Below are 24,529 nucleotides of genomic sequence, written 5' to 3'. Positions count from 1 at the left end.
AATGTTAAATGCAATAGATAGGACTAGAAGAACCTCATAGGGACAATTATTTAGGAAGCTCTGATAGTTGTTCAGGTGAGAGATACTGCGAGATGGAACCGAGTGGTGATAATGAAAACTAAAAATGAGAACAGTTGCGTGTAACATTTCATATGTATTTGGTAGACTTAATAATCAATTGCCTGTGGGACCCAAAGGAGAGTGAGAAATCGTTTTATTTTGTCCTTGCATCTCTTCTTTATTTCATATGTCCTTATATTTAATATGAATTTTATTACAGCATGTGACTAACTAATTGGTTTGGAGTTGCTTAGCTATCTTTTTAATAGTAAAATGTGTTTCTTAAGTGCTTTATATTTCCAGTGATACCACAGTGCTTGGCTCATAGCATCTTATTACTATGTTTTATGATATAAAAGTTTAAAGAGCATAAAATATCCATTAAGAATGTTAAAAAAAAAAGCCGTGCCATAATTTGGTAAAATAAAAAGTATGCCAAATACAGGAAATTGTTTGAAAAAGAACATAGAAAAAGGACACCAGAAATCTAAATAAGGCTGTCTGCTGTTTTTTCTGAGTATTAGGTTGCACATGCATAAAATGAAATTTTCAAGAAATAGGTTGAGAACAACTGAGGACTCATAAACAGTAATTTTGATTGCTGACCAGGGAGAAAAGACATTCATGCCCTGATAAGATATAGTGAAGAGAACTTTAGGTTTAGCCAGGGCATTTGAAATCTTTTGAGACACATGCTTTGCTAGTAAGGTTAAACTAACCATGGAGTAACAGCTTTTCTAAACTCTAAATACATAGGGATTTGTTTTCTCTTAATGCATAACAAATTATCACTCACTCACTCTCCAGCTTAGAGCATTGTAAATTTTTTTTTTTTTGAGAGGTTTTTGCTATAGTGCGCGTGTGCTCACCAGACAGAGAGAGAGACAAAGAGACAGAAAGCGAGAAATCATCCCCCAGGGGTGATGGCCACACTGCAATCCCTTCTCCTCTATTCTCCTCTCGGGATCTTGGGCATGCACGCACATGCACCGTGAGTTTTAAGCCACCAGGTCCAGGACACGAACCGTAGTCGACTACATGGGAGTCCAGCGATATAGCCATTATGCCAACTGCTGGTCCCTAGAGCACTGTAAATTTAATGCCTCTCGATTTCTGTGGGTAAGGAGTCCAGGAACGGGTTATCTGGGTTTCCTGTCAGAAACTCACTAGTCTGCAATGAAGATAGAACGATGGGTCTAAAAATCTTACCTGAGGCTTGAGGTCTTTCAGACTCATTGGTGGTGGGTTTCAGTTCCTTGCAGATGTGGAACTGAGTTTCCTCCTTCTAGAAGCTACTCTCGACTCTGCCACATGGCTCCCTCTTCAACATCACAGTTTGCTTCTTCAAGTCCAACAAGATAGCATCTGTTGTAGCTTTGCATTTTTTTCTTTCAGATGGGGCCAGTCCCTCTTTTAAGATCAAAGCCCACCAATGATAATTTCCTTTTCTAATAACTCAGACTCAACTGAATCATCTTTTATATGTTGTAACTTAATTACAGGAGTATAATCCTATCATATCCACATGCATTGCCCACATTCAGGATGCGTACACAGGAGCCAAGAATTCTGGAGGCCATCATAGAATTCTGCCTGTGAATATTGCTCTTGCGAACCTTAAAAACAAACAAACAAACAAACAACTAAAAATCCCAGACCTTTAAGGTATAAACTGATACTACCTGAATGAAGCACATTTTTAATAAAGAAAACAAAATGTAAACATCATATAAAGTAACATTTAACACTGGCTATTGTCAAATCAATACTAGACTTATCAATGAGAAGGAGGTTCTAAGCAATAATAATTAACAGAAATAGAACTTGTCTCTGACTTCCAGAAAATAAAAGAACAGTGAAAAATATCCTATCAATTTCACATGGCCAATTTTATTTGATTAGGCCAAAACCAAACAAAGACAACATGAGAAAAGAAAATTACAAATTGGCACTTGCTATAACAAAAATGCAAAAATCTTTAACAAAGCAATAGCAAATCAAATTCAATAACATATAGAAAAAAATACAGTGTGACCAAGTGTGGTTTATCCCATGGCTACAAAGGTCACATAAGATTGGAAAATCAGAGTAGTTTACCATATCAGTACATTAAAGGAGAAAATAAATTAAATGATGACATCAATAAGTGTAATAAGAACATTAGAAAAAGATCAGTATGCATTTGTGGAAAAAAAAAACCTTGTATGCACTAGAAATAGAAAGCAGCTAATATTGTTTTCATGACACTTACTATGTAACTCTATTGAAAACAAGTAAAATATGTCTACTGTCACTACTGTTCACTACTGTACTGAATGCTCTGGCCTGTGCAATAAGGCAAGAAAAAGTAATGAAGAATATGTATTGGAAAAGAATTAGTAAAAGTATATTAATGAGCTAAATTGTTCTATCAAAATGGTGATGAATCTAGAATAAAGCTGGTAGAACTAATGCATGGATTGGGAAGATCAAAAAGATCTCACTTATATACAAATCAGGGTTTTTTTTTTTATACACATGCTCCTTGATTTACAATAAGGATACATGCAGATAAATGTATTGCAATTTGAAAATACTGTAACTCAGAAATGCATTTTAATTACTAGTTTAAAGTACGGTTTTTATTGAGTATCACTTTTGTATCATCAAGACAATAGAAAATCTTAAGTTGAACTATTAAGTCAGGGACCATCTGTACTTATAATCATAAATTAGATATTTAGGTTTATTCTAATCCTAATAGTTGCATCAAAAATATGAAAAACCTAGGGGAAAATTTAGTAAATGTGTACAAGTCTTAATACACTGAAACAATATTACTGAGAGAAACTTACGAATACCTAAATAAACTCAGAAGTATACTATTCCTTTGGGTTGGATGACTCAATATTGTTAACATGTTAATTTAATTATATCTAAATTTATCTATGGGGCTGATAAATATTTTAATTAAAATATCAGGCTCTTTGAAAAGTTAATTTGATTCTAACACTGATATTAAAACCATAAAGAAACTTTAATAGCTGTAACAACTGTGAAAATGAAGATTCATGTCAGAAAACTTATAGTACCTGGTTTAAAGGTTTACTTCTATGCCAAAGTATTTAAGACAGCATGGAATTATACTGATAGATTCATTGAATAGAATACAGTCGAAAGTAGATCCAGCTCTATATTTCTAAGGTACTTTCAACAGCCATGTCAAGGAATTTACCTTGTCTTCAACGAATAGTTCTGTATCAACTGAATAGCCTTTTGGAGAATTTGTGTATACATATATTTATACCTTGAGCTTACTATATAGTAAATATTAACTTAAAATAGTGGACTTAATGACCGCGGTTTGAGTCCCGAACCCGGTGGCTTAAACTCAGGTCGGGCGTGTGTGCGTGCGTGCCCAAGATCCCGAGCAGAGAATGGAGGAGAAGGGATTGCGGCGTGGCCATCCCCTCTGGGGGGTGATTTCTCGCTTTCTATCTCTTGGTCTCTCTCTGTCTGTCTGGCGAGCGCACGCACCCTATAGCAAAAAAACCTCTCCAAAAAAAGAAAAAAAAATAGTGGACTTAAATATAAAAAGGTAAAGCCACAAAATACCTAGAAAAACACATAGGAAAATATTTTCATGGCTAGCGAATATTTCTTATCTGTGATTAAAAAAATTTCTAAGCCCAAAGCCTCAAACCATAAAAGAAAAAATAAATAAAAGGATAAATTGACCTTCATCTACACCTTTTATTCTTTACAAGACACCGTTCAAAAACAGGCAAGCCCAGACTAGTATGAAATTATTCACACACACATATATATACACACATACATATAAAGAATTTATATCCTACAATTTATTAATAAGAAAACAAACAAACCAAGGAAAAGATGTAGTGACAAAGAGGAAATGGAACCTGAGGGTGTCTGCAGGTAGTGTGGTGGTTAAGGCACTAGATTCTAACATGGTCAACCATAGTTCGAGTCCCAGACCAGTGACTTGAAAATCACACCAGACTTGTGTCTGTGTGCATGCCACAAATCCCAAGAAGAGAATGGAGAAGAAGTGATTGCAGCATGCCCATTCTCTTGAAGGGTGAATTCTCACTTTCCCTCTCTCTGTTTTTCTCTGTCTTTCTCCAGTGCACAAACATGCCCTATGGCAAGAAAAGAAAAAGAAACAAACAAACAACAACAAAAAAACCCCCTATGAATTAGATGGTCAACCATAGTTCGAGTCCCAGACCAGTGACTTGAAAATCACACCAGACTTGTGTCTGTGTGCATGCCACAAATCCCAAGAAGAGAATGGAGAAGAAGTGATTGCAGCATGCCCATTCTCTTGAAGGGTGAATTCTCACTTTCCCTCTCTCTGTTTTTCTCTGTCTTTCTCCAGTGCACAAACATGCCCTATGGCAAGAAAGAAAAAGAAACAAACAAACAACAAAAAAAAAAACCCCTATGAATTAGAAAAGGAATTTTAGTATTACTGGATGGGACTTTCATACTCTCTACATGCTTACCTTCTAATAGGGAAGATGGTGTTCAATAAGTAAATGTTTGTATGATGATTTAACAAGAAAAAATGCAGTTGTCAAGGAGAACCTAAAACAGGAGGCTATATAGATAGGATAGATGGATTTGGGATGGATCAGGGAGGGAGGGCATGTAAGGTATACGCTCACACAGGATCAAATTAATTCCATTATATGAATGAAGATATGATATGTGTGATTCCTGAGTGTGAACATAACAAAAGAAGAAACTGAGGTAGAAAATAGTATCTTGAATTTCCAGGAACTGAAAAAATACTTAATGTGGCTACAAGGAGATAAAGGAGAGTAGGAACTTGGGTTAAAAAGAGGGAGTGACAAGATAAAAAAGTTTATAATCCACTTTAAGAATTTTGAGAGGCCAAGAGGTGGCAAATTGTTTTAGGCTCTGGACTCCCAAGTGGGTGACCGTGTTTTGAGCCCTGGATCTGGCAGCTGTCTTACTTTTTTTTTTCTCTCTCTCTCTGTTTCTCTGACTGGTGAGTACATGTTCCCTAAAGCAATGATAATAAATAAAGTTAAATAAATAATTCTTTAAAAAAATTTTTGGAAAATATTTGTGAATAAAGGAACGTGTTGAAGTGTTTTCTAGCGGAATGTCATATTAAAATGCCACTCTGGAGGTTGTGTTGACAATTGCTTGATTGAGAACCTAGGTCCATTATGTCTTATAGAATATAGCAAGGATAAATCATTAAATAAATAAAATTAAAAACAAAAGAAAAAATACATATGCAAAAATCCAGAGGCGGAAGACATCTGTTTACACAAATACACCGATTGCGATTGACCTAAGTTGCATAGAAAACTTAAGTAAAAAGATACCAGTATAATTTTATTTATTATAGAAATAGATACAGAAAGAAGCAAAATATCTAGTCATGTGAGAAAGCATACATGAAATGTCATGTACGTGTGTTATTCAGTATTATCAAACTATAAATCATTATTAGAAATTATATGTATTTACGATTATTAAATTATTCATTGTTATTTTTTAAAAATTTGCTACAGAACACGTATGCTCACCAGAGAGAGATAGAGAAAGAGACAGAGAAAATGAGAAAGCAAGCCTTTAGGTGTGGGACTCAAACCACAGTTAGTCATGTGGAAGTCCAGCCCCTTAACCACCATACCAAAAGTGGCCCTAGAAATTACATTAAAATGTTAATACAAATGAAGTAAGCAAGATATAAAATTTCTTAAAGTAGCAATTTTACTAATGATATTCATGTGCATAAAAGTCTATGTCATTTTAATAAAGGGATATGTAAAACCAGCTAGTATTTGTTGGTGATATTTTTTCAAATTTATTTATAAATATTTGCATTTTCTCGTGCTTACCACAGTGTCCAAATGCTCAAGCATAATTAATGCTATAATAGAATTTCTGAGTGGTTACATCTAATCATAGAACATGTTGTTCATTTAATTACAACTAGGGTTTATGTTTGTGTAGACTGTATTAATTTGTCTATGTGAACTGGAAAATTATTTTTGGTAAAAGGTAATGTTTTTAAATTTATGAATATGTACAACTGGTATTTTGCTTCACTTTATAACCCATGGACATCTCATTTAATATTTTAATATAATTATTTTTATAAATGTGAAGTTCACACTTAAGCCATCAGGCTGTTTGGCATAATAAATCATAAAGACTAAAATGGATGAATCTGTAATAGCTACTTCTTTCTTCAGAATGTTAGCTTAGCTTCCAATAGGAATGAGAATATAGCAATTTAAAAAGTAGGGGTAGTGGCCAGCAGGTGACGTGGTGGTTAAGGTGCTGGACTCCCACATAGTCAACCATGGTTCAAGTCCCAGCCCTGGTGGCTTGAAAAGTCATGCTAGGCACATGTGCATGCATACCTGCCCAAAATCCCAGGAGGAGGATGGAGGGGGGGTTGCAGCCTGGCCATCCCCTCTGGGGTGTGATTTCTCACTTTCCCTCTCTCTCTTTGTCTCTCTCCCGTGAGCGCACATGCCCTATGGCAAAAACCTAATATAATAATAAGTAATAGCAGTTCTTTTTAAATCACCAAGGTGAATGTACTTGGGGGATATTTAGGATAAATGGAATGTGTACATTTATGGTTGTAAATACACAGTGCCAATTTGTACTCCAGAAATGTATAACTTACTCTTGCATAAGTGGGCAATGTATTTTTTTTTAATGTTTGCCTTCCCACCCACAGTAGTCAAATGAAGACTAATGTTAGAATAACAACAACAATAATAATAGTAATTGTGTCAGTCACCATTTCTATAGTTCTTACTGGTGCAAGGATTGTTGTTCTAGAGCATTTTTTTATAGGTTAACTTGAGTCTCAAGACAATCTTATAAAATAGTATTTTACATGGTTGGGATGCTAGTGTGGCTGTGGTGGGAGGCCTTGGTCCCTTACCATGTAGAGCTTTCTTTAGGGCTGCTTGAATGTCCTCATATGTAGCAACTGGCTTTTCACAAAGTACTTGATCCAAGAGTGAGTGAGGCAGAAGCCACAACAGACATGTTTAAGGGAGAAGGAAAGAAAGTTTATTTATGAAAGACTTCCGAAAGGCAACCAGTGGCCAATAAATAGATCTAAAATAATGCAAGATTTACTTCTGCAATTTCGTCCAGAGTCATGTTGCTATCAAAAACAGCTGTAACAGATTTTAAGTGTCATTTATAAATTTGCTATGGACTGTCATTTGTCTGAGAGGATCAGACAAATTGTGGCATCTTCCTTCATTGGTTAAAAAAAGAAAAGGATTGGCCTCATATAAGTCCGTATTTCCAGTCACTGTATATCTTCACCTGTAAAAAACAAGCAAACAAACAAACAAACAAACAAAAACCTTTACTTGTTATTGACATGTTTATACCATTTACATATATACACACAGACACACACATACAATGTCTTATTGCTTAAACTTTGTAATATGCTTTCCTAAATTATTTCAATGTGAAGTTAACAGTTTTTTTTACAGTTTTATTGTGATATAATTAACACAAAATTGTATGAATTTGAAGTATACGATGTCATCATTTGATACACATGTATACTGAGAAATAATTAACACAATTAAGTTGGGAAACACATCCATTGTCTCATATCGTTTCTTTTTTGTGTGTTACATGGTGACAACACTTAAGATCTAGTCCCTGCAGATTTGAGGTACACAATACAGCATCGTTAATGATGCAATTGTTATGACTTTGTAAAATAGATTTAGATAGCTTTGTCTTTTAATTTAATATGAAACTTGGTATAGTTTTCCAAAGACTTAAAGCATAAAGACATGGGATTTGAACCCATGACTTGTGACACCAAATCCAAGGATTCTTTTATTTTTAATTCCAGAGTGTGCGAGCACCTGCCAGAGAGAGAGAGAGACAGAGACAAAGGAAGAAGAGAGGGAAAGCACTCCCCAGTGAGACATGGTCACACCACAATCCCAACTCCTCCATGTCTCCATCATGTCAGGATTTGGGGCATGCACATGCATGCACCTGGTGTGTTTTTCAGGCCTCCATGGCCAGGATTTGAACTGTGGCCGGCCATGTGGGCTCTTGCTCTGTTAATTACCAGGCTGTGTGCAGGCCTACATCACTACTCTGATTGCCTTTGTTTTAAGTGTTTTCAATAGCTCCTGACGGAAAGTAAATAAGCAAACAAACAAACAAACAAACAAATTCTGTCCAGATCTTCTATTCCTGTGCCATAACCAAGCTTTGTTGGGGAAGAAAGCAATTGCACAGGGGGATCAGATTGATGCTACCATAGCCTCTGGTCAGCATTTCAGAGCAACCCTTGTGAAGTTATGGAATTTCTTTTCTAATTCTCAGGGATACAGAAACCAATACATAAAAATTTCCTCAAATACTTGCCACCGTAGTTCCCAAATTTTTATTTTCACTGACAGCTTCCTGCTTTTTTTCTATTAGAACTGAAGTATTTCCTTTTCATCTGTATGCTGAATCCCCTTGCCTCTTACCCTTTCAGTAACCTTGTATTTTTATTTCTTATATTTTCTGTCTTTTTAATCTTTACATCTTTCTTTGTTCATTTATATCTACATTTTTAATGTCTTTCTACTCTTCAACTTATTTATTTATTTATTTATTTTGGAGAGATTTTTCACTTGGAGGGCGCGTGCGCTCGCCAGACAGACAGAGAGAGACATAGAGACAGAAAGCGAGAAATCACCCCCCAGGGGGGGATGGTCACGCCGCAATCCCTTCTCCTCCATTCTCCTCTTGGGATCTTGGGCACGCACGCACACGCGCCCGGCATGAGTTTTTTAAGCCACCGGGTCTGGGACACGAACCGCTGTCGACTACGTGGGAATCCAGCGACATAGCCATTACGCTAACCGCTGGTTCCCCTTCGACTTATTTTTAAGAAAATTGCAGGTGGGTAATGCTGTGGGATAGTGGTTACATCCTTTTATATGTACTTAGTTCATCTGCATATATTTCTTTTTTAACATTTATTACAGTATTTATTTGCTATTCATACATCTCCTGGAGATCTTTAAATGTTTTTGAATCAGTCACTCATTCATTTTAGTTCAACTACGACTGTTTTGTGTGTATGTGTGTTTGAAAGGAGTGAAACTGACTTCAAAACCAAACTTGCCGACTTCACCTCCAGTCTTCCATATTGCATGGTGGGTAAAACGCTGGTTGTATTTTCTCAGTCCTCAGATCAACTTAATGGCTGCTTCAGCCACTTACTGATCAGGTGGTAGTTGGTGATCTTTAAGGAGTTTCAGAAGAGAGCAAACTGCTAAACTATGTCACACCCTGTTTTAAGTGCTTAGTTAATCAATTTTAAAGTTGTATAACTTTTATAAGGTTTTTTTGTAGACAGTTTGAATGTAAATAAATAATAGAATTAGGCAAGTTACTTTCCCTCTCTAAACACTTGATTCCTTATCTGAAAACTGTTTAACACAAAATATATCATAAACCTTCTGTGAAATTTAATAATAACATCAAATATATGTGTGTGTGTGTGTATATATATATATATATATATCCACGCATGTATCATTATCATTACAACGGAAATATCATAGGAATTGTTATAGTATAAGTTATTAATTGATAACTGTAAACTATCATAAGCTAGTAAGAAAAGAATACTTTTGATTTGAACCTAAAGAAATTAGAGTTCTGAGGACAGTAATTTAAAAAATATTTTGAAAAATATTAAGACTGCTAGGTTTTTCTAAGAGGTATAAGAGAAGAGATGGTAGTAGAATTAAAACTGTTTTGTTCTAGGATGCAGGAACTTTGACTCCTCTTTGAGCATTTAATTAGTATGATACATTCAAAAAACATTACCGCATTAAAATAAGTATGTGAGCAATTAAACAGAACAAAAACATGCTTTTTGTACTCAGTTTTACTGAAGCGAAGTAAGTCTGTTTTACAGAATAGTGCCAATTTCAAACTGGGTTGGATTTTGTATATTTAATAAGTGTTATATTTAGGTTTCGTTAAACTAAATAGCTTTAAAAGGTTTACTTAAATTTATTCTTAACTACTCATGGTTAAATGCCTCACAATTCTTGAATTGGCAGAAGTCTCTGAAGTGCATATATGCACACACATGCACTCTCTCTTTCTCATAGATTGGTTATTTTATTGATTAAAGTAACAACATCAAAATAAAACTCACTTGTTAGAGATGATCTATTCTTCATCTAAGAAAAGTAGGCAGTTTTCATAGCAATCAACCCACTTACTCTTGTGAACAAAATCCAATAAGCAAAAGGTATGTGAAAGATTTTATAATGCAGTTTATTCATTTGGTCTATGTAATAAACTTTTCCCTCATAAAATAAAAAAGGATAACATTTAGTTTTTTAAATTAACCTCAGCTTGTGTTTCTGTTTAAAAGTCTTTTTTTTTTTAATATATTTGATGTCTGTAAATGAAAACCCAGGACTAGCTTGGTTCAGTGTACTTTCCACTGTTTACTGCTTTCCAAAGACCTGTTTCCTAGCAACTGCAAGGAGAAGCTTCCAGGCCTCTAAATCGAACAAGAGCTCAGAAAATGCTGTGATGCAGACTTTTCTAAAAAGTAATTATCGATATCATTTCCCGTAAACTAAAAGGGACTTAAGAATCATTTTGATTCATCTATCAATTTCTATCTTTAATTGTAATTGTTTATTTTAAAGGCTTCCCAGTGAAAAGTGATAAAAATAGCAGTGACAATAATGAAGGCAAGAATCTTACATAATAAATACTATTTGAAAAGTCATATTACTCCAAACCTTTTTTCCACCTGTTGAGTGAGTTACTGTGAACAGTTTGAGACCGTTTTCTGTGATTATTTGGACATACATACTGGGGTACACATAAGTATTTATACAGAAATGAGATCACGATTTCATTGCCTAACAACAATGGGTTTATGATCTATTGTTTATGATTAGCACTGTTTTAAGATAATTTTTTAAAAAAATGTATCTTTTTAATCTTAATAAATGCATGAATGTGGTGACATATAATACTTGTTTAAACTGCTAACTAGCATTTCACAGTCATTGTCTACACCTTTCCTCAGAAAATTCTCTAGGATAAATACTGTTGTTCTTCATATTCTAGAAGAATAGACTCAGAAGGATCAAAAAACTTGCCTATGTCCTAGCACATGGCCATGACCCATTGGATCTTGTGGGTTTATGCTTTATCAATCAGTGACAGAGAAGAAAGATCTTATTCAAAACAAACAGAACTTTAAAAGGATCAGAAGGAAATACAAAATGAAATGTATATGATTTCGGAACAGGGAAAGCTTTTTCAACATGGGAGAGAAATTAAGCCATGAGAAAAAGACAGAGTTGATATTTGTTAAAAAAATTATCTTGCTTGTGTAATCTAAGCTGGACTTTTGCGACATATATGGTCTCACCAGCAAGAAGGAAAGCGATTAGGGAAAGTGGTTTAATCTACAAAAAAATTACGAAACTTGCTCATTTCCGCACATTTTCTGTTAGACAAACCCCAACAGAATCATATATGTTTAAAAGGGAACAGGGAGTGGATGATGGAAAACAAGAACCTTTACTACTAAAAGGAAGAAAAAGAGATGGGATTTGAAGAGAGTAGTTTGTCATAGTTACAACCTTCATCCACCAAATGTAGTGCAAATATTCATTTAAAAAATATGTTGGGGGCTAGTAGGTAGTGTAGTGGTTAAGGTGCTATACTCTTCCATGGCCAACTGTGGTTTGAGTCCCAAACCTGGTGACTTGAAATTCATACCTGGCATGTATACATGAGTGCCCAAAATCCCAAGAGGAGAACAGAGAAGGGATTGCAGTGTAGCCATCTCCCTGAGGAATGATTTTTCACTTTTTCTCTCTGTCTCTCCAGCAAGTATATGTGCCTTATAGCAAAAATCTCAAAAAAAAAAAAAAAAAAAAAAAACGTTGAAGATACTCATCTATTTCTTATGAAAAATACTCCAGAGTTCAATTAAATACTGCATCCAGTTCAAAGGGCCATTGCATGTCCTGGTGATTAAGGGAGCAGAATCCTACATGGTCAACCAAATTCAAATCTTGACCCTGTAGGTCTTAAGAACATGCCAGGCACATGTGTGTGCATGCTCAAAGTCTTGACAGGATGGAGAAATAAAGGAAACAATTGCAGTGTGACTACCTCCCATTATCTGGATAATGCACAGTCAGATCTAGGTATGGCTCCCCATGCTCTGGCAATGTATAGGCTAACACTTTTGCCAACTAAACCCACTGCTATTGCCATACAAGGGGCTCTACCCCCCTAGTCCATGAACCTAAAGAGGTCTGACCCCTTGCTGCTCAGCAGAGACATGCCAAATTGTTGTTGAGAGAGGAAAGGAGAATTTATTACAATGTGGCCATACTGGGAAGACATATAAGCATATCATTGACTGGTCAGCCAACTTATAGGTGCTTTTATAAGAGGAGGGGGATGCTTAGACCTTACAGTTATCTGTAGAAAAGCATAGAGCAGGTTGATTTTTACCTGAGGGCACAAATGAGTAGTCTTTGAGACAGGCATTTCAGACTTAGCTAAGGAGTGCAACCAAATGATTTATCAAGACAGGAGTTTCAGCTGTTGCTGGGGCAGAGCATTTCTCATTGTTTCAGATCCGGGTTGGCTGTTCATGTCCATGGAGTTCCTGGGAGAAATCGCAAACTATTATCAGACTGAGAGAAACCATTTTGATTTTAACAAGATGGAGTCAGTCTGCCTAAGCAGGCCCCAGCTACAGTACCACCACCCAGTATGGGTATATAGCAGTAGAGGAAGGTAACTAGAATAACATGCTGATATTTTGAACAGGGAGTAATGAGAGACACACAACAGTCACTGGTCCATAGCAGGTCCTGTGCACGTGAATGCAAGGACTTCCAGGGCACCAGAGCAAACGCCTGATCGAAGCCTGGTTCTGCTCTTCTCGCGAAACTCTGTTGTCTCTTCATGTGCGTGGCCCCTTGTTCACTTTTCTCTGAACTATTTCTGAAGTTGAAATTGGATGATTTCTTCCCGTCCTTGCCATGTGTCTGTAGTTATGCTCTAGGTTCTTTTCTGAGAACTCTCCTAAGCCTGGCTTGTTTACTGGCATTCATTGCCTCCCCAGAGCTCCCTCCTGGCTGCGATGGCGGCCATGGTAACGTCACCTGAGACAACACTTCTGGGTGGGAAGGCAGTGTAATCCTTTAATCTTATCTTCACCACAGGTAGGTCTGGCTTTATTGGTCTGGCTGCGACTTCTTAATGCGATGCCTCTGATGAAAGCTCTAAAAGAAAGTCTCATCTCATTATTTAGGGTACAGTTCACTTTTTTGGGATTTTCAAGTATCCAAGATTCCCGGACTCTTCATTTTGTAAGCCATCAATGTTCTACATAAGAGTGTTCTGTTCCCTTCTCTCTTGGCTGACAAAGTGAACAATTCTTAATCTTAGAACATCTGTCTATGTATAGCTGACTAAAATGAGAAAGGTGTACAATGACACGTGTTAGGGTTCTTGCACTTTCTACCCACCTGTTCTAGAGTATCTTTAACTGTGGTTTCTGCATAGAGGGAATAATGAATGGTAAGGGGAACTTAACAGTTTCTGTCCAGGGTATATTTCTGTATTATGCAGTTTTATAATACCTAAGTTTTATATTGTTCTTGATTTGAGAAATGTGGCTAGTGTGATGGAAGAACTGACCTTTCCTATTTAATGGTAATTTATTTAAAATTAAAAAGCCACATATGGCTAGTGGCTGCTGTTTTAGACAGCATGCATTTAAAAGGATGATAGGTGCAATGCCAAATGGGTGGGAGACAGGAAGACTGACAGGGAAGCTGTTGGCATTTACTTTGGTTAGAATATCCGAGTTTTACAAGCAGTCCACAATCCCTCATAATGTGTCTCCACTTGGTATAAGCATTCATGCAGCTATATGCAGAAGTAGCAGTGTTTTGGGGACCAGAAGATGGTGTAATGCTGTACTTCAATATAATCAGTCGTAGTTTGAGTCCTTGACCCAGCAGCTTAAAATTCACTCTGGGCGTGTGTGTGTGTGTGTGTGTGTGTGTGTGTGTGTGCGCGCGCACGCCCAAAATTTCAAGGCAAGAATGGAGGAAAAAGGACTGTGGTGTGGTCATCCCCGTTAGGGGGTGATTTCTTGCTTTCTGTCTCTCTGTCTCTATTTCTCTGGCAAGCACATGTGCCCTATAGCAAAAATCTCTAACCACAACAAAAAAAGTAGCAGTGTTTTAAAGAACAGATTACCCATTGGATGTATTACGTAGGGCCTGATAGATGAAGCCTATTGCCTTTTTAAATCCTGAAAAATAAAAAAAAGTGTTTTCTTCTGAAATCTGACCCTTCAGAATTCTGACTAGGGATGGGAAATCTGTGTGTACTAAGAGTGAAGTAGGAAAGAGAGAGAGAAAAAGAGAGGGAGATGACTTTAAAAAAGAGATAGAGTGAAAGGTATAGTCAATAAACTGTAGCATTTTCCAATGCTATTATAAGGCATTGGGAAATAAAGAGCAAGGTCCTATGAAATACTATTTTCAGGTTTAAAAATTCAGGTGAAGGGTTAGTGATTAGTGTTTAATAAAGTCCTAAGAGAAAGAATGGATTTGGATCTGAGAATACAGCTGTAGAAATATAATCAATTCTGCTTTGCACGTTAACTTTTAACTCTCTGTAATGGTTGCAAATGAAGATTATCACTCATTTGGATATTTTATCATATCCCTACACATCTATCTGCCACCCATAGAGATTAATAGAGTTTTAAAAGGAAAACATACTGATTTAACTTTCATCTAATGAGGAATTTCATAATTATAGATGAACTCATTTAGCTATAATGGTGGTTTTTAGTGATCCAGTTCCCCTTTTCACAATGAATATTTTGAACACTTCTATTTCTACTATGGAATGAAATTCAGAGTAAACATAACTGTCTAAACACATAAATTTGAAGTAGTTAATTATAAGACATAGCAGAAACAGGAAGTAATACCTAGGAGAAACAGGGAGTAATAATAAAGAGGCATGTATTTTAATTTGTAATGCTCAGGTTTGACTGTCCATAAAACCTACAATGGAAACGAGAGATCTGCCAGCAGTAAGTATGCACCGGCTACAAAGACTGACTGACGCCAAATGTGCGTTAAATACTCATACAATGCTAAATGCAATAAAGTAAATGGTTTCTTTAATTTCTATGTGTGTCTCCATCTAATTCAGTATATTCTATGACAGTGCAAACCATACCTCTTTTTTATGTGCAAAGTTGTTGACCTTAATGGTAGCATATATGCTGTTAGTGCAAAGGACTGATGGGCACTGCATAGCTTTTCCCTAACTGTAGAAAAAGGGCATATGTAAAAAAAGACTCTCTTCACTTCCCACTGATTAGGGCCAATTTTGGAAAACAAGCCAGTGGAACCCCAGCCTCTCACAGGCATCTCCCTCTAAACTCAGATACACTCATTCATTGAAAAAAAAAAAAAAAAAAAAAAAAAGGAAAGGGGGGGGGGCTTTTTTTTTTTTTTTTTTTTTTTTTTTTTTTTTTTTTTTTTTTTTTTTTTTTAGCTATTGGGTCATCAGAAAAGTCATGACATATTTTTCTGGGCAAAAATGCGTCATGAATTTCCAAACAACCCAATATTAAGGGAAAATAAGATGGGCTATTTTCAGAGTTATCACACCTATACCATGTATTTCTCATGTCCCTTTACTGGAAGAAATATGGTTTGAGCATTATAGTATGTAAAAATTAATTCATGCATGCATATATTTGATAACCATACCTTCCAAATTTCCTTTGGATTTTTAAATTCTGTCTTATAATAAATGTACATATTTTTCTTAAATCCTATGTCCCAAATTTTAGTTTGCAATTAATGTATGGGTCCTCTCTGTATTGCTATCATGATTCCAAAGTAATAACATTGGGAAGTTAGAAGTTTTGTTACTTTCTTTTCACAGATTGTGCATACACTTTCAAAAATTATTTTGAGATAAATTGAAATGGTGGTTTAAAGACATGTTTCTTTTGTAAATATTCTGTACACTTCTCCCATTTAAAAATAGATGTAAAAATCCTCATTTTTCTGTAAATGAGTAAATATCAATTTTCCTTAAAGATTATTATATTGACAAGCAAAAAGAACAAAAGAGAGAGGGTGAGAGATTGAGAGTACTGAGAGATCTTTGATATTTCCTTCTTTAAATTTTACAGAATGTGTATTTTCACAGAAGGTGACGGGAGGAAGAAAGAGAGAGAGGAAACACCCCATCCTGGGGAATGATCACATCACAATCCCTTTTCCTTCATTTCTCTCTCCTTTTGAGATTTTGGTCACACATCCATGAGCCTGACAGGTTTCTTGAACCTCTGGTTCTGGGACTCAAACTGCACAGTCGGCAGTTTGGGACCCACCCACCTTAACCGTCATGACGCAGGCTGGCCCATTCTTTGATACTTTTGAGAGTTCATCCTGAGATGTAACTATAATATATAGCTTTTTCCATAAAACATGAAAGAGAAAAGTGAAATAATAATAATAATAAAATGACGGCAAAAGAAAAAGTAATGGGCTCTTGTTCCTGATAAGCGATCATAAAACCAGGACTAAGGTCTAGACGTTTGTCTGGGGCATTTGGTAAACCATTTCCCACGTACCCTAATGCTGTTTCTCCATAAACTGTTTGATGTATGTATTCATTTAGCAGATCTTGCTCCCTGGCAAATTCAACCTTCTATTTCTTAATTTAGCTAAAACTACTAATTTCTGCCTAAGAATATATATTTTCTTAGAACTTTAAGCATTGTCTTTATTTTCAATACCAGGTATAGTTGCTTACTTAGGGTGGGGAATTATGTTTTTTGTTTTGTTGTTCTCAAAATAGGTAATAACTTTAATCACTTCTGTAAAAATGATTTGTAGAAAATGGACCGTTTGGCATCCGGGACCTCATTTCTGCATGGCAGTAATATATTGGGTTGTCAGGAAAGTCATGGCACATTTTGCACAGAGAAACAGAAAAATACATCATGACTTTCCCGATGACGTCATACTTTGAGCAGTTTCATCCCCTCTAGATGTGACCTGCTCCTTCCCCTCGTGCTGTAGTCTCAAGCATGCTCTGTCATTTTTATGTCCTTGAATTTCAGTTGTAATTTATATCTTTCCTGGCTGAACTCTATCATCTTTTGAATTTATGAGTCTTAGATCTGGAAGTTAAAGTACAATTTAAATTTATTTTGCCTCAGTTTTTACTGATTGATATTATAGTTTTTATAATATACAAATCTAATTTATATGTTAGGCAAATATTATTACCACTACTTTGAATAATTTCTAAGATTTATGTTGTGTGGTTATGGATTTGTGAATTAATAGTGTTTTAAGTAAACGCTGTTGTATTTCACACGATAGTATGATTGGAAGAACTGATTGGAAGAACCTTTTAAAATTTTTTTTATATTTTTCCAGACTGCACCTCAAACTTATGAAAACTCACTTTCTTGTATAGATGAGACATAAGAAGATTAAGCATTTTACCAACAGTCACAGATTTTGTTAAAAATGAAATTAGGACTAAATTCCCACTCTCTCAATCACTATCCCATATTGTCATCCTCTCTCTTATAAAATATACTTCCTGGGGAAAAAAGAATTGCACATGTAAGAAAACATCTAAAACAGTATGTTTATATTGAGACCTTTTCAGTTTTATTCACTATGTTTTATTTTTCATATTTAAAACTATTACTTTCCCAAGGTAAATTATTCTAATTTACCTATTTTATTTCAAACAGATCATGTTGTTTGTGAAGAAGAGTTTAAATACGCCATGTTAGCTTTAAACTGTATATGCCCAGCAACATCTACACTTATTACACTACTGGTTCATACCTCTAGAGGGCAGTAAGTATATTTTTTCTTTAAGATAACATTTTAAATTATATTTTAAAAAGTAAGTGTAGTTATGTGATTTAGAAACATGGTAAGCCTCAGTATATGGCCAGATGTATACCTGTAATTGTATTTGTGTGAGTTGTCTTTATCACATAGATGGATAAACAGATAGCTAGGTAGATAGGTCTGTGGCAAGGGGTCTAAGGCACATAGAAAATTGACAGTGAATTGCTATCTTTTCACAGTAATCCTGAGATAATTGGTTGCATACTAAATTCTAAATATCTACATCGTTTATTAGATCTCGTGTTAGGCCATGGCTTCTCTTTTCGAGATTTATATTTATGTCGCAAATGAAATTTTTAAAAAAAGTATTTTGACAGTCACTACTATAAGATCTTAAGGCCAGTTTTTTTCTTTTACTTGGATTTTATCTTTGAGTATTATCTACAAAGTGATCTCAACATTGTAACTGTCTAATTATTATAGAATGAAAACAAAGTAGTTGTATAATATTAGTTAAGCAGTATAGATCACTTTTATACACATTTCAAGGTAAATGGGGAAAAGTTATCTCACTTAAACTCTTTTGTTATTATTCGAGTTTCATAAAATACTGAAGTTGTTCTGAGTTGGTTGAACAAGAGCAATAAAAGCAGTGACCAGTCACTTTAAAGAGAGAAATGTACTGCCTTTCATACCTTTTCATACTCCTAACTTGTTATTTCAGACAAAATCATTTTCTAAGTAAATTATACTGTCTGCTTGTAGTTATGATTATTTCAATTTAATAAGATAATTGATATTTGAGTGAAGCGCCAAGCCAAATAAATCCAGAAAAAAAGAAAAATTCTTTCTTGGGATTTAATACTGGTTGGAGTAAATTGTTAATTTAAAAACAGTAAATGCTGAGTGATATTTAAAGTAAATTTCATTTATTATACCTCTAATTGCATTTACATTCTGCTGGAACAGTAAGAATTTCTCAGAAGCAATTTTCTCAAATTTCTTAATAGGAATCTATCTATTCTGTACATTTTTGTTTGTTTATAGAAAGTATTCAGCATTTTGATGCAATTAAATAAAATGCTACAAAATTATTTTGATGCCAATTAATTTTAAATTGGTAGAACTCATCAGATGAGTTTATTATAATTTTGCCATGGCATGTTCACTATAGAACCATGCAACTATAATATAGTCCAGTTTCATTGTCGTATATACAAATAATAGGATAAGACTCATCAACATTAACCCAGTTCAGTACTCAGAGACTGAAAATAAATTACAATGAACAGCTCCTAAAAAGTACACAGGATCTTCAAAAAGTTTAAGGTAAAGGTTTATTATGAATAAAGTATACATGTATTTTTTAAAATTTTACACTAAAATAAGCTTATACTTTAATTTTATATTTTTTGAACTTTTTGAAGTCTCCTGTTATTTATTGACATGCACCATTGCTTGATTGAAAACTTGTACTTAACATACAAAAAAGAGTTTCAGAGCCAGCAGGTGGTATGGCACTTAAGATAACCAAATTCCACATGGCTAACTGCATGGTTCATGTCTTGGACGCAGCAGCTTGGAAAGCAGCCTCATGTGTAAATGTGCGGAAATCCTGAGAGGAGAGCAGAGCAGAAGGAATTAAGGTGTGGTCATCCCCTAGGGAGTGATTTCTTACTTTTCTTTTCTGTCTCTCTGTTGCTCTGGTGAGTGCATATATCTATAGCAAACTAAAAAAAGAAAAGAAAACAAAACAAGCCAAGGTCAATGATATTTAGAATAAGATTTTTGCCAATATGCTCCAATGGATTTTGCCTTATTAAAAAAGAAATGTTGTTGTGGGACCAGCAGATGGCATAATGGCTATGTCACTGGACTCCCACATAGTCGACTGCAGTTTGAGTGCCAGATCTGGTGGCTTAAACTCACGCCAGGTGCATGTGTGTGCATGCCCAAGATCCCATGAGGAGAATGGAGGAGAAGGGATTGCAGCGTGGCCATCTCTCCTTGGGGGTGATTTCTCGCTTTCTGTCTCTCTTGTCTCTGTCTTTCTGGCGAGCAAACGCGCCCTATAGCAAAAACCTCTCCAAATAAATAAATAAATAAAGGTTGTATTCTCGCTTTCTCTCTTTCTCTGTCTCTCTCTCTCGTCACTCATGTGAGATCTATTTCCTCTGCACAATGCTCAACCACTGTGCTATGGAGCTGACCTGACATAAACTTTATTACATTCTATAAATAAGTTAGATTATGCAGTATTGCTTTCTTGTGCCTGACTTATTTCACTTAACGTAAAGATTTTCAAGTCCATCTATGTTGGTGAAAACAGCAGTATTTCATTCTTTTTTTTTTTAGCAGTTGAATAGTATTCTATTTGTGTGTGCGTGTATGTGTGTGTATCACATTTTCTTTATCATTTATCCGTTGACGGACACTTAGACTGACTTCATTTGTGAATACTGATGAAGTATATATGAGAATACATATGCCTTCAACATACTGATTTCTTTTGGATTTATAATGATAAATTATAGTAATTAATAATTATTAGTAATGAGATTGCTGGTTCATATGGTAATTCTATTTTTTTGAGGAACTTACATAATATTTTCTATAATGACTGTACTAATTTACATTCCCACCAACAATGTGTAAGAGTTCCCCTTTTTTCACAGCCTTGCCACCATGTATTATGCATTATATTTTTGATAATAGCCATTCTAACTGGAGTAAGGTGATATCTACTGAGATTTTGATATTCATGACCAGCAATGTTGAACATTTTTTCATACATCCATTGACCATTAGTCTTTTTTTTTGAGAAATGTCTGTTCATATATTTTGCTTATTTTAAATTTGAGTTGTTTTCTTATTAAATTCCTTACACATTCTGAATATTAACCCTTTGCCATTAGCATGGCAAATATTTTCTCCCATTCCTGTAGTTGTTTCTTCATTCTGTTAGTTGTGTCCTTTTCTGTGAAAAGTTTTTATTTTTAATTTGATATAATCTCATTTATCTATTTTTGCTTTTGTCACATTTGCTTTTGAGATTTTATCCAAAAAAGATGAATGTTGAGACCAATGTCATAATGTATTTCCTCTGTTTTTTTTTTTCAGTTGTTTTGTGTCTTGTATTTAAGTCTTTATCCCATTTTTGAGTCGATTTTTGTAATTGGTGAATGATACAGCTCTATCTTTTTATTCTTCTGTGTGTGGATATTTAGTTTTCCCAGCTCATTTACTACAGAAACTGACCTTTTTCCAGTGTATTTTCTTGGCGCTTTTGTTGAAAATCAGTTGGCTGTAACTCTGTGGGTTTATTTCTGGGTTCTTTGTTCTGTTTTATTGATATATGTGTCTATTTCTACTCTAGTACATGCTGCTTTGGTTACTATTGCTTGTAGTATATTTTGAAGTCAGGTGGTGTGATAATTTTTTTCTTTTTGCTAAAGATTACTTTGGCTATTTTTGTTTCCATATTAGCCCATTTTTAATTTTTTAAATTTTTATTTAATGTTTTTATTATTGAATTGTGAGTTCTTGATATACTCTAGATACACATTTATTGTCTGTCTGCTTTATATTTTGGAGCTTTTTTAGCAACTTAGCCAGTACTCAGACTAATACAGCTCTAACAGCTAATTAACCTTCTTATGATCTTACACTTTTTTTTTGTTGTTTTTTAGAGATTATTGCCTTAGGGCAGGTATACTTGCAAGAGAGAACAGTCAGAGACAGTGAGAGGGAAAGTGAGAAATCACCCTCCAGGGGACGGGACCAGCAGTTAGCGGAATGGCTATGTTGCTGGACTCCCACATAGTCAACCACAGTTCTCATCCCGGACCCGGTGGCTTAAAACTCACGCTGGGTGCGTGTGTGTGTGTGTGCCCAAGATCCCGAGAGGAGAACGAAGGAGAAAGGATTGCAGTGTGGCCATCCCCCCTGGGGGGGTGATTTCTCACTTTCTGTCTCTGTCTCTGTCTGTCTGGCGAGCGCATGTGCACTATAGCAAAAACCTCTCAAAAAAAAAAAAAAAAGAAATCACCCTCCAAGGGAGATGGCCACACTGCAGTCCCTTCTCCTCCATTCTCCTTTTGGTATTTGAGTGATGCACACACATGCACTTGGTGTGATTTTCAAGCCAGTGGGTACAGGACTTGAACCGTAATTGGCCACATGGGAGTCCAGCGACTAACCACTATGCTATTTGCTGACCCCTACACTTTTTTTTTTTTTCAAAGTTTGACCATAGGGTAAATGTGCTCTCCAGAGGGGAAGAGAGAGAGAGAGTGAGAAATAATCCCACAGTGGATGGCTATGACACAGTGCTCTCTCCTCTATTATCTTAGAATTTGGGTTATGTACACACACATGCTCTGTGTTTTTCAGTCCTCCAGGTCCCAGACAAACTGTGCCATGGGCCATGTGGGATTCATAACTACTACACCACCAGCTGGCCTGTAATTTCTTTTCTTGCATGCTAATATACTCATTCCAGTGTTAGTCAATCTATGTCATAAAGTATCTTTTAGATTACTTCAAACAACTGTTTCTTTTATTCAGTGAAAGTTTGTCTTGTATTTTAACACTACAGAATGTTTCCCTCTCAATTTTCAGATCTGTGAGCTTAGTTAGCATTGGATATTCAGCACTTTTGACAGTGGCATGTCTTATTAATTAAACTAGAATTTTTATTGATTTGGAAATCTTGGTAAAAAGTCAAATGTATATAAACAAATGTTACTGACAGTGGGGCCAGCAAGTGGCATAGTGGTTAAGGCACTGGATTCCCACATGGCAAACCCTGGTTTGAGTCTTGGACCTGACAGCTTGAAAGTAAGATGGGTATAATACACTTATAGTTTTGCATATGTTAAACCAACCTTGCATTCCTGGAATAAAGCCTACCTGATCATGATGTATAATGTTTTTAAATAAGTTATTGGATACCACTTGCTAGTATCTTGTTGAGAATCTTTAGGTCATATCAATTGATGCAGAAAAAAACACTTGATAAGATACAACATCCATTTATGATCAAGACTCTCAGCAATGTCAGCATAGAATGGTCATTACTCAACACAATAAAAGCTATCTATGAAAAAAACTTATAACTAACATCATCCTGAATGGAGAAAAGCTGAAAGCTTTTCCACTACAAACAGGTAGAAGAGAAGGATGCCCACTTTCTCCAATCCTTTTCAATATAGTACTGGAAGTCCTCACCAACACATTCAGAAAATAGGAAAAGATAAAAGGCATTCAAGTAGGAAAAGAAGCAGCGAAACCCTATTTGCAGATGACATGATTGTATATTTAGACGACCCAATGATTTCCATGAAAAAAATTTCTGGAAGTAATACATGAATACAGTTAAGTTGCAGGATACAGAACCAATATACAAAAATCTATAGCATTTCTATATACAAACAACAAGCAGACTAAAAAAAGTTATTCCATTTACCATAGCCACAAAAAATATAGGATACTTAGAAATAAATCTAACCAAAGAAGTTAAAAACCTCCACAAGGAAAACTTTGAGAAGCAAAAAAAAGAAATTGACAAATGACACAAAAAAGTGGAAGGATAGCCCATGTTCCTGCATTGGAAGGATTAATATAATCAAAATGACAATTCTACCCATATTAATCTACATATTAAATGCAATGCCAATCAAAGTACCAGATACATTCTTCACAGATCTAGAAAAGACAGTCATAAAATTTGTCTAGAATCATAAAAGACCCCGTATTCCCACAGCAGTTCTGCACAAGAAAAGTGGAGTGGACAGCATCTCCCTCCCTGACTCAAAACTATACTAAAAGATGTGGTAATCAAAACAGCATGGTACTGGCACAGAAACAGGCTTGTGGACCAATGGAACAGATCAGAGTCCCCAGAAATAAATTGCCAAACATACAGTCAACTGATTTTTGACAAGGGGTACCAGTCAATCCAGTGGGAAAACGAAAACCTCTTCAGCAAATGGTGCTGGAAAAACTGGATTTCCACCTGCAGAAAGATGAATCTGAACCCCTACCTCTCACCTTTGACGAAAATCAAGTCAAGGTAGATCAAAGATCTAAATCTAAGTCCTCAAACTATAAAACTGCTCCTGGAAAACACTGGGGAAACTCTGGGAGACATTGGGGTAGGCAAAGACTTCTTAAATAAGATCTCCAGAGCACAATCGGTAATCCCAAAAATAAGACAAGTAGGATTACATCAGACTAAGAAGTTTCTGCATGGCAAAAGACACAGTAATTAGTGTGAATCGACAGCCCTCAGAATGGGAAAATATTTTTGTAAATTATGTGTCAGATAAGGGACTGATAACCAGAGTACACAGAGAACTCAAGCAGCTGTTCTAAAAAAAGATGATCAGCCCTATTAAAAGATGGTATCATGGAATGTTGAAAACACTCTCTAAAGATGACATATGAATAGCCAAAAGGCATATGAAAAAATGCTCAACATCTCTCAT

At 35.4% G+C, this 24,529-nt stretch overlaps 1 protein-coding gene across 2 annotated transcripts in view; it reads left to right on the top strand.

Annotated features, from left to right (window-relative positions):
• The window catches only part of KCNT2 (potassium sodium-activated channel subfamily T member 2), a 386,489-nt gene that overhangs the window by 220,799 nt on the left and 141,161 nt on the right, over positions 1 to 24,529 (top strand). For both annotated transcript variants that reach the window (XM_014586847.2, XM_006146032.3), the window contains exon 14: positions 17,936 to 18,044. In XM_014586847.2, coding sequence (XP_014442333.1) covers positions 17,936 to 18,044 — 109 coding nt within the window. The remainder of the gene's footprint in view (positions 1 to 17,935; positions 18,045 to 24,529) is intronic.

This window comes from Tupaia chinensis, unplaced genomic scaffold (genome assembly GCF_000334495.1).
Source record: "Tupaia chinensis unplaced genomic scaffold, TupChi_1.0 Scaffold000161_4, whole genome shotgun sequence".
Taxonomy (NCBI): Eukaryota; Metazoa; Chordata; class Mammalia; order Scandentia; family Tupaiidae; genus Tupaia; species Tupaia belangeri.
This window is presented reverse-complemented; position numbering and strand designations above follow the sequence as displayed.